We start from the raw sequence: 11,959 nt of genomic DNA, 5'->3' as shown, positions 1-11,959 counted from the left end.
AATAACAAAAAGTACTACTTAAATTGGTAGCTCCTTCCAGTTTTTTTTTTAATTCATGAACAAAGTCCTATTACTATTGATCATTGTATCTGAGGCCATTTTGAAGAACTACTTTTAATTTTATATCATGAAAAACAGTCCTATTTTTTATGACAATAAAGGATCTAAGTTAGTTATTTGCTGTAAGGTGCAAGGTGCATTGGCCTTTCCGAATTAAATAGCAGACTTAGCATCAAGTCAATTTTGTTGAGATCTTTAGTTGAGCCTAACCTTTTTAAAATTAAATTCCTAAAAAAACACTAAATTTTCTTTTTTCCTCTTCCAGGGTGTAATGAGGACATGTCTTTTTGTTATATATCCTTGTGTATGACCTTTTAGTTAGGGGAATTTTACATTGATGCTTTTCTTCAATTTTCTTGTTGGCCACTTAAGATATATGAATCAATATCATGACAAAAAGGCTGCATGTTCATTTGTAAGAGTCAAGCATTTTAGTTGTGCATTCAAGGACCATAGTTGCTCATCCAAGTATTTGCTGCACATGATGAGCAGATGTTGAAGAAATTAAAAGGCACTGCACCTTCCTGTATGTGCATCATTTGAAATGCATATATCTCAAATGGAGCACTTCAATAAAGGGTTTATTTTTTAAGAACAAGGAGCTTGGTAAATGGTAAGACTTCTTAAGAGTTTGTATTGTACTTCAGACTATGAACTGGAACCGCATGTGTATGTTAATCTTGGTAATATTTAGAAGAAATTTATGTGGACCAATTTGAATTTGAATTTTTGATATTATTTATTAATTAGTTTTTCGTATATTATTTAATTCTAAAATCTATCATCTATTTTATAAATTATAATTTTATTATTCTTCTTTTATATCATCTTCATAATTATATCATTAACCATGGGAAAACAATCTGCCCCTAACATGTTCGGTAGAAAAACATTCTTCTTTCAGTGAAGACACACGAAGAAGTCTCAGTCTCTTGAGCTTTTATATTCCATTTGGAAGGTAATAAGTTTTGAATCCCAAAATATCTCAACATATGAAAGGGTACATCCGTACATGTTGATTCAATAGAATCTTCAATAAGTATATTCACTGTAGTCATATTTACTTTCAAGCACCTTAAATGGATGAATGGATTTAGAATATGGGGTATTATTAAGTGGAATGGCTACATATGAAAATCTTGAACTGAACTCTTTATGTTAATGGGTGAATCATCTAATATAGGTCTATCTTAGAAGAACATTAAAGAATGGATGCATGATTCATCACATTGGTTTGAAAATGAATGTCAATCAATCAAGGAGCCGGTTGGTTCTGAAAATAGGATAATACAGGATATTTAGAATAAGATATAAAGAGCAGCAACACAAAAATTAGTGTTATTATATTTTGTTTGATGATAAACTAAAATAAATTATAAAAGTTTAATTTAATTTTATTTTTTTCATTCAAAAATTTGAAAAGAAAAATATAATAATAAAAAAATATAATTATAAAAATTAATAAGAATATAAAAATAAAAATAAAAAATAAATTATGTCTGTATCTCTAAACACAATATCTCTGTTTATATCTAATCTATCAAACGCAATTTATCTAATCTATCAAACACAAATTTATATTTTTTTGTTTCTGTTTTAGAATACCTCCAACGGGCCAAAAGTTAAAGTCCTCTTTGTGACATATGCAGGGACCAACCATTAGAGAAGAAGAGACAAGAGCATTGTTAGCAAAATCGGACCGAATTGACCGACTCGATCGGAAAATCGGTGAACCGGACTCTAAGTCGGCCCGGTCCGATGATCTAATCGGATGAAATAACGAACCGATGCGAGTCGGTCCAATCCAGAGTGAACTAGTCAAACTCCAAATCAATGCAAACAACGCCAACCTTTGCCATGCAAATTCCACCAACAATAGTTATTTTAATATAAAAACAAAATAAAAATATTTGTGATAAAGTAAAATTAACAAAATATTTATTGTTTTTGATTTATATTATTTTAAAATAGTTAAATATTTTTAAAATATTAGTAAAAATATGTATTTTAAATTTTTTACTATATTTTATTTTTTATTTACATAGGATCGGGTCAATCGGTTCAACCAGTGACCCACCAGTTGAACCAGTGACCCAGTGACCCAATGACCTGACCAGTTCGATCATCGATTCGGTTCTGACAACTATAGACAAGAGTCCCTGCACACTGTCCAAGAGGAGAGAGGCACAAGTGAGTCCCTCTAAACATGGACTTTCTTCTTCCAATAATAACTTGCCACATGGCAAGTTATTATAAAAAAATATTTATATAAAATTATAATTAATTAAATAATTAAATTATAATTAATTTATTAATAATTTTAATAATTAATTAGATTAAATAATTAAATTTTTATTTAATTACTAATTTATATTAATTATTTATATCATAATTAATATTGAATATTAGTCTCGTATACCTATAAATAAACGCAGCCCAAGAGTCTTAAATGCATAATAATCTACAAGATTTAAGCATGCCAAGGGAATCAATGTCTATGACTCTGTGTGTGCAAATCTCTATATTTGTATCAGCATTTTTTTTTTTGAAACAAAGAGAGCTCAACACAATAAAGTGGAGTATACAATCTAGAAAATAAAAAAGACTGCCTACACAAGAGTTATCAATTATCTTGGCATCCCTAGTAATGGCATCAACACCCACATGGACCACTAGAAGTCCATTCTTGGTAGCTCAATACCGTCCTGCTTTGTATTTCCTCCACACCTGCTTCTTTATTCCTGAATATTCTATCGTTCCGTTCCCACAAGATGTTCCAGATCACTGCAAAAAATTCAGTCAGCCACTTCTTCTGCTCTTGTTTCCTAATGTGCATTCCAGTTCAACTTTCAAACAACCCTTTAATGGTACCAGGAACAGCCCAATCTGTACGAAAATACCTCAACCAAGTACACCACACATGCCATGTAACCTCACACAGAAGAAATAAGTGTTGCACAGATTCTATCTCCTTTTTACATAAAACACAGACATTATCACTATTAGGAATAACCCCCAATCTGCTCAACCGCTCCTTGGTGTTAACTCTACCAACTAGCACAAACCATCCAAATAGCTCCACTCTCGGAGGTACCACGCTTCTCCAAATCGCACTGGTGAAGCTATAGCTTGTGATTTCATCTGTCAGAGTTTCCGATTGAATGACCTGCAGAAAGGAACTAGTAGAGAAGACACCCTTCTTATCAAACTTCCACACAATAGTATCTTCCCGATGTTCTTTCATATTCAATTGGCATATGTCTTTCTAGGGCCTTCCATTTCCCGATATGGGCTGGTATACTAGCATCGTATTTGGGTTCAAGTGATAACATGAACAAACAATCTTCTTCCACAATAGACAATCCTCCTTTGAAAACCGCCACCACCATTTAAACAGGAGCGCTGTATTTCTAAGCACTGCATCCCCAACTCCCAAACTCCCAAACCTTTTTGGTGCCTGAACCAGCTCCCACTTAACTAGGGGTATATCATAATTTCAATCCTCCTTACACCACAAAAACGTCTCTGTAATGCAATAAGCTTATCAGTGACCGCCTTCGACATCTTGTACAGACTAAGGTAGTACATTGGTAGGCTATTTGTATCAGCATTACTCTACAATATGCAAATATCACGAAAAAAAGTCATGGATCCTACAACTTTTGAGGCCTCCATCGGTCCTTATTTGCGCTACTATCAAGTTAAGATCCACCAACCCATTAATATATTCTTCCACAACATCTATCTCCACCACATTTGAAAACATAAGATATTAATTAAATGCAATAAATATACATTAAAAGTGTCATAATAATGATAATTATAAAAAATTTATTACGGCCTGACCCAAACAGAATACAGGCCGACCCTACCCGCGAACCACCCGACTCGAACGGTCGGGTGCAAGCAGCCCAACCACCGACCCGGACACGCGTCCTTGACATCTCTCCACTACAGTTGTATGAGGAAGTTTCGAGGAAGGTTGGTCTGCTCTTGTGGGACCCACTTTTGACACAGTATATATGGGGATGGTCCTACCCCTCCCCCAAGGTACGTCACATACCATTCTCACATATTTTGCCTGCACACTTGACTGACTAGAGCGTCGGAGTGTCTTTGCAGGTGACACCCCCAATTCTCACACGAAGAGCTTAGAACACCAGCTACTCCAACCCAGTAACCTGGAACCAGGCGAGGCCCCCTCTCATCAATCGAAGTATCGACCCGAACAGTCCAGTACTCGACCTACCGTACATTGGCGCCGTCTGTGGGGACTTGCCTGAATGGACGTTGCATTGGACCCTGGAGGACAAGGTCGCGAGGCCGAGCGCAGAGGGGAAGCTTCCGTAGCTTCCTCCTGGGAGCGCACGAGATCCCCTCCACGACGAACTCCACGATCTCTAGAAAGGCGCCTGTTCGGGGAACTGGCGACAACAGCGCCAGAATAATGCAGGAACTGCATCACAGGATGCAGGACCTGGAGTGCCGGCTGGCAGGTCGGGAACACCGCCAACTAACTCCCGAATCAAGCTACTCTCGTTCCCCTCCAAGAAGCCACTCTCGGCGAACAGCTAACCCACAATCTAAGCCCGAGAGCGCCAGGGAGGAAGGACGTCCAAGAAGACGCCGCGACCCCATCATTTACACCAGGCGCGAAAGGAGACACACCACGGATTGAGACCGGAAAGACGGTCGACGGGACGATGGCGAGGGAAGAACAAGGAGAACGCGGGTACCAGTGATAATGGGCGCAACCCCATTTCGTCATTCCATCCTCGAAGTCCGGTTGGCAAAGCACTTTGACAAGCCGACGGACATGAGGTACGACGAAACCCAAGACCCAGAGGAGCACCTTACGGCCTTCGAGGCCAGGATGAACCTGGAGGGAGTGGGAGACGAGGTAAGGTGTCGCGCCTTTCCAGTCACTCTCGCGGGACCTGCAATACGGAGGTTCAACAGCCTCCCGCAGGCCTCGGTGGCTAGGTTTTTGGATATTAGCCACACCTTTCTAGCCCAATTTACTACCAGAATCGCAAAGGCAAAGCACCCGATCAATCTGCTCGGGGTGATGCAGAGGTCCAGCGAACCGACCAGGAAATATCTAGACCGGTTCAATGACGAATGCTTAGAGATCGACGGGCTGACTGATTTGGTTGCTAGTCTGTGCCTGACGAATGGACTTCTAAACGAGGACTTCAGAAAGCACCTCACCACGAAGCCGGTGTGGACAATGCAGGAGATCCAAAGTGTAGCCAGGGAATACATTAACGATGAAGAAGTCAGCCAGGTCGTGGCTGCCAACAAACGGCAGCCCTCCTACAATCAAACCCGGCAGCACAGAAGTAGAGAAAGACAGAAGGAACATGCCAGAGACGACGGACCGACCAAGACACCCAGGCCATTTCCTCGAGTCGGAAAGTTCACCAATTACACCCCCTCACTGTCCCCATCATAGAAGTTTATCAACATATAGCAGAGAAGAGAATTTTGTCGAAGCCCCAACCTCTGAAGGACCGGACCGGGGGAAACAAGAGCCTTTATTGTGATTACCACAAAGGCTATGGGCACAAGACACAGGATTGCTTCGACCTGAAGGACGCGTTGGAACAAGCGATCCGGGACGGAAAGCTGGCCGAATTCTCCCACCTCATTAGAGAGCCGAGGAGCGAGATCGCAACCGCGAGGGAGTGGACAAGACCCGCGCGGCGAAGCGACGCCACGAGCCGGAGGACAACGAACACGACCTTACTATAGTGAACGTGGTAACGGCAAGAGACGCACCTCCAAGGTTGAGATCGGCGCACAAGAAAGACACCAAGGTCCTGGCGGTTTTCTCATCCTCTATGCGAAGTTCCAAGAGGCTCCCACCCATCTCATTCGGTCCAGAGGACCAATGGTTCGATGAGACTGCGGAAAACCCTCCCATGGTCATCACGGCCAGAGTCGGAACCGGCCTCATCAAGCGGATCCTCGTAGACACTGGGGCCGATTCGAATATCATGTTTCGTAACGTGTTCGACGCCCTGGGCCTACGGGATACCGATTTAAAGATGCACCAGTAGGCACTGACCCATGCTTATGAATGGGGGGCACTTGCCCCCAGTGTCATTTGATATTTTTAAACCTATATATATATATATGCCCCCATTTTAAATTTTAAATGACCCCACTATAAATAAACTAAGCCCAATTATTAAAAGTCTAAGCCCATTTTTATCTTTTTACTATTTTGACTATTAGTTAACCTAATTAAATTTAGTCTTCTTCTGTTTTTAAATCCCAGCCGTCACTCATTTATTCTCTTAAACCCTTTTCTTAGTTTCATATTTTCAACCTTCTTTTTCTATTCCTTGTCTAGTAATCATCTTCTCTTCATCAAAAAGGTAAATTTTAAATTCTCTATTTTGTTTTATATAGCTCTCTATGACTCTATGTATCTTTCAATTTCATTGTTTCTCTTTTTGATATTTTCAATTGCAAATTTTAATTCAAACAATTATAGTTTAGGTATTAATCTATTTTTTTATTCTCTTCATGAATTTATATATTTTATTTTATTCTCAATTTATTCATCTTATTACTTGTTTTATATCTTTTGTTCTATTATATGTACCTATGTTGCATATAAAATTTTAAAATGAATTGATTAATTTACTAATTTAGAATATATTTTTTATTTTTAAATATAGTAATAAAAAAATATTTAATTATTTTAATTTTTATATCTCCATATAATTAATAATGTTTAACAAATTTTATTTTAGTGTATATATTTTTGCCCCACTCCTAAAATTTTCTGGGTCCGTCACTGCGCACCAGCATGGTGTGGTAGGTTTGGGCGACCACTTCATCAAATCGGATGAGATAATCTCCCTACCAATATCTGTAGGATCAGGACAGGGGAGAAGGTCGGTAATGGCCGAGTTCGTAGTTCTGCGAGACTCCACGGCCTACAACGTCATCCTAGGGAGGAAGACTATCAACGACCTCGAAGCAATGATCAGCACAAAGATGTTGATAATGAAGTTCATCGCTGATGACGGATCCGTGGGATCCATAAAAGGAGACTTGAAAACGGCAGTCGCTTGCGACAATGCCAGCCTCTCCCTAAGAAAGAAATCTAAAGAGGCATCGGGGGTGTTCCTTGCCGACTTAGATGCCAGAGTCGGCGACAAGCCGAGACCCGAGCCGGAAGGGAACTTAGAGAAGTTCAGGGTCGGGGACACTGAGGAGAAGTTCACCTACGTGAACAGAAATCTCCCGCACGACCTAAAGGGACCTCTAATGGAAATGATCAGGGCTAACGGCGACCTATTTGCATGGATGCCAGCCGACATGCCGGGGATAGACCCCCAACTCATGTCACACCGCTTGGCCGTGACGGCGGAGGCCAGACCGGTGGCTCAAAGGAGGAGAAAAATGTCGCAAGGGCGAGCGGAGGAGGTGGCCAGGCAGACGGCTAGCCTACTCGAAGCAAGATTTATTCGAGAACTCGACTACTCGACATGGCTGTCGAATGTAGTTCTAGTGAAAAAGCACAATGAGAAATAGAGAATGTGTGTGGATTACTCTGATCTCAACAAAGCATGCCCCAAGAACTGCTACCCCTTGCCCAACATTGATGCACTCGTCGACGCGGCAGTGGGATATCGGTACCTGAGCTTTATGGACGCTTATTCAGGCTATAATCAGATACCGATGCACCGGCCTGATGAAGAGAAAACGGCGTTCATAACGCCGGGAGGGATATATTACTACAAGGTAATGCCGTTCGGCCTGAAAAATGCTGGGGCGACGTACCAAAGGCTAATGAACAAGATATTTAGTGACCTCATAGGCAAAACGGTGGAGGTGTATGTAGATGATATCCTCGCAAAGACCACCTGGCCTGAGGACCTCATAAGCAACCTGGAAAATGTGTTCATCTCCTTCCGACGACACGGCATGAGGCTCAACCCACTCAAATGCGCCTTTGCCATGGAAGCAGGAAAGTTCCTAGGGTTCATGATAACCCAAAGAGGGGTCGAAGCCAACCCGGAAAAGTGCCAAGCAATACTCCAAATGAAGAGTCTGGGCTGTGTCAAGGATGTTCAGAGGCTGTCAGGTAGACTCACCGCCTTATCCCGTTTCCTCGGAGCGTCGGCGGCTAGGGCGCTGCCATTTTTCAACCTCATGAAAAAAGGGATAGTATTTGAGTGGACCCCGGCGTGTGAGGAAGCATTTAACCATTTCAAAGAGATCCTCGCAACACCACCCGTGCTCGGTCCCAAAAATACTTTCGTTCGATAACGTACCTCCATAAATACCATTCAACTTACAACAACTCATAAAGAGTACATCCATATACATACATAAATATATATAAATAATATTACAAACATAACCCAATACAATTCCTATCCCTCTTACAGATTATATCAAGATAAAGGCGAGGGTGCAGTAAATCATAACTAAAACAATACAGAGCATCACAACAACAATTAAATAAGCTCTTCGTAACTTCTGCGCCCATATCCTGAAAGGGGAAAAATGTAGGGGGGTGAGAACATCATCCTCGAAAGGGTTCTCAGTAGAGGGTTTTTGGGAATTACTGTAATAGGATACTGGAAGATAAACCGTACCAGTGATGAATAACCGTCTCATGCCTCTTTTCAAAAACATCGGTTTACAATAAAAGTAAAGTCGGAAATATTTTCTAAAAGAGGAACCATTCAATTCTCAAAAACACCAAAAGCCTTTCAAAAAGATTTATCTATGCTAAACCAAAATAGCCTTTCATATTTTTCCAAATCAGAAACACAAAACCGAAACCAACCATCGGTCCATCTCAATCCACAATATTATACACAGTCATTCCGGCTCACGGTTCAATCCAAAACCAGCCAATATTCATAATCATACACAGCCATTCCGGCCCATAACAAAACAACACTTCCACCGTTCAACATCATTAAATTCATAAAACCGGAATTTAAGCCATAAATTACTTTTCTCAAGCCGTTTCACTCTGAAATCAAATTTAAACTCATTTCAGCCTTGGCTTTAAAAATCTCATTTTCTCAAATCATCTCAGGCTCATAAGCCAAATTTACTCAAAGTGAGTCTCCTTTTGAAAACAAAGCCACTCTTGGCATTCTCTTTCCAAAACTTCCAAAACCATGGCAAGTTAAGGATTTATTTCAAAGTATTCAAAATCACTCATCCAACAATGGGATTTTATAACAAAAGCTTCTCGGCAGAGTCCCAAGTCTTTAGGGAAGATCAACCTATATCAATTCCTTAAAATTCATTGAAACTCTTAAAATCATAGATTCTCGGTTCAAGTAAATAAAACTGAATTTACTATAAAACCGGCCATACAAAATCACAAGTTCCAACCCGGTCCAAAAATCAACTCATTTAAAAAGGAACCGGTTCATTTGAATCAAACTACTTTCAGGTTTCTTTTTGGAACCCATTTTTCTAACTCTTCCAAAATGCCTCAAACTTAATTACTCAATCAAAAGTCTAGATTCCTTTGAAATTACTAAAAGACCCTTTTTATATTGAAATCAATATTAGAGCATCATTCTTTCCTTCAGTGATTCAAATGGTAGAAATAGCTCAATTCTAAATGGGCCAAACTCAACGCATAAAGTTCATTAAATAAATTAAGCTTGAAAACATAAATATTCTCTTAATAAATCAAATAATACAATTTCTCAAATCCAATCCTTTTTAAATAACTTTTTAAACAAGACTAGGATTTTGTAGAAATTTCGACAGCACCTCCCCTAAAACTTGGACTTTTGCCACCCGGTTCGGGTCCCAACTAAACCGTTTCTCATTCCTTTTCAACAGCTCAAAAACAGAAATTGATTCAAGGCAAGCTAAATCCAACAGTCGCCTCAGTGGCATATCTCAAGAAAACCATTTCAAAATCAACTCAATATCAACCGATTTAACTCATTTCCAAAGCTTTAAAGAATCAACTTCAAAACATTACATTTCACAAGCCGCACAACAATTCAGCCAAATCAACATCCATAATCATTCGAGTCAATCAAATAATACATAAGGCAGATACAATCACCAAATACACAATATCTCACATCAGTATCCATATGTAATAATTCCAATACATAAAACACAGTTTTTGGAAAGCGCCCCTACCTCAAAACGCAAAACCATAGCCCAAATGCCTCATCAAGTCCTTTCCGCCTCAAACTGAACTGACGGGAACTAAAGCCTCAGCTCCCAGCCACTTTTGCAATAACCATAGCAACACTAATCGCAACATATAATAATCAGGACTCGATCCCACGTTACCAAGACTCATTCATTAACCAAACACAACAGAATACTAACGCGAGATTATTCGAAACATAATTTCTTATCGAAATAACACAATAAGGCAGTTGCGATTCCGAACCGGTCCCGGCAACAGCTCCGGCGGCGGCCAGAAACTTCGGTGGATCAACTATAAAAACCGTGCAACATTAAAACCTTCTCGAAATCCAAAAAGGCAGAAACCTCAAATAAAACCCTTACCGGCAACTTTTCTGGCGACGGCAGAAGTAGTCAGAAGCTCCGGCGGTGGAACTTGGTCGCGGTAGTGGCGTTTCCCAGTGCCAGGGCACGGTGGCACGACTGATTTCTCCCCCGGGAATGGCTATGACAGAACCAGCTTCTCCCCCTTCCATTCACAATCCCAGCGGCAGCCACAGTGGTGGTTCTGGGCAGCTCCGGTGACAGTGGGCTCCGGCAACTCGCAGAACCCCGAGGCAGAGACAGACAGCAACTCCGGCGGCGCCAAGCTCTTTCTCAGCGAACCGAAGCAGCAGACAAGGGGGGTTTCATCTCGCTTCTTCTTCTTCGCTGCTGGCAAGGAGAATGACTACCCAGCTCCGGCGACGGCGAGCTCGCAGTAGCGGCGGCGGTATCCAGGTGCAACGGCGGCGTACAAAACGGCGCCACTCTCCCTTCACCGCAAACTCCCTCTCATGCGCCGCCCTCTACTGCTAGCCTCTACCTATTCTCGTGCAAGGATGGCAACGGCGGCGCTGGTCTCGCAGTAAGGACGACGGCGCGGATGACGAAATCGGCGACAAATCGGTAGCGCGACGGCGAGGAGCTGGACATGGTGGCAGAATGCGGCTGGCCTGTGAGCTGCTGCTTCCCCGGTGCTCTTCCTCCCTTCCGGATCTCCTTCTCCTCTCAGTGACACGGCGCGACTCAGGCTCCGTGGATGGGACGACCCTGACGGCGCGGATTGGTAGCAGCGGCAGCAACGTGGCCTCCTTCCCCCTCAGATCTCTCTTTCTCTTTGTTTCTTTCTTTCTTGGAGAACAAAGGAAACTGTGTGTGTCATTGTTGTTGTTGCTGCGCAGCAAAGGCAGTGAGGAAAGGGGTTGGGCTGCGCAGCATGGAGGAAGGATGGAAGGGAATGGGTTTAGAAAAATTAGGGTTAGGGGCATTATAGTAATTTCACATAAAATTGGGAATAATATAGTAATTGAAACTCAATTAAATCCAACCCTAATTATATATAGAAAATACTATTTGTTCATCACTTTCGCAAATTATTTTCAAATAAAATGTCCAAATCAAATAATTAGAAGTAATATACTTAATTTCTTCATTTTCCAAAATAGCAGTAATAATATTTAAAATATTACTTATCTAATCCAAATCATATAAAAATCCTTATTATTTCATAACTATCAACCTTATACTTTAAATATAGAAAATAATCCAATAATTATAAAATTGGATAATAATCATAACTTATCTCAAATCCAATAAATCAAAACTTGCCTTAATTATCTTTAATAAAATAATTTCTGAAATTGAGGCTGTAAATAACTATATGATTTGAGACTTGATCATAAAAAGACTTTTCAAAGTCCTGGGTCTTACA

At 40.8% G+C, this 11,959-nt stretch overlaps 1 protein-coding gene across 1 annotated transcript; it reads right to left on the bottom strand.

The window, feature by feature from the left end:
- On the bottom strand, nt 2,453–3,304 carry LOC107637170. The gene is made up of 3 exons (XM_016340610.1): nt 2,985–3,304; nt 2,762–2,885; nt 2,453–2,479 (listed from the first exon to the last, which is right to left on the bottom strand). Exons 1-3 carry the CDS (start codon nt 3,302–3,304, stop codon nt 2,453–2,455), a joined length of 471 nt encoding a protein of 156 aa, XP_016196096.1.

This window comes from Arachis ipaensis, chromosome B04, assembly GCF_000816755.2.
Source record: "Arachis ipaensis cultivar K30076 chromosome B04, Araip1.1, whole genome shotgun sequence".
NCBI lineage: Eukaryota > Viridiplantae > Streptophyta > Magnoliopsida > Fabales > Fabaceae > Arachis > Arachis ipaensis.
The sequence above is the reverse complement of the archived record's forward strand: the minus strand, read 5'-3'. Positions and strand labels throughout refer to the sequence as shown.

What these genes read in the sequence shown, in the direction of transcription:
- LOC107637170 (XM_016340610.1), bottom strand. Translation starts at nt 3,304, where the DNA reads ATGAAAGAACATCGGGAAGATACTATTGTGTGGAAGTTTGATAAGAAG. An exon ending in CTTCTGTGTGAGGTTACATG is followed by an intron (nt 2,886 to 2,984) that starts GCATGTGTGGTG and finishes AATGCACATTAG; the next exon opens with GAAACAAGAGCAGAAGAAGT. An exon ending in AGGAAATACAAAGCAGGACG is followed by an intron (nt 2,480 to 2,761) that starts GTATTGAGCTAC and finishes GTTTATTTATAG; the next exon opens with GTATACGAGACTAATATTCA.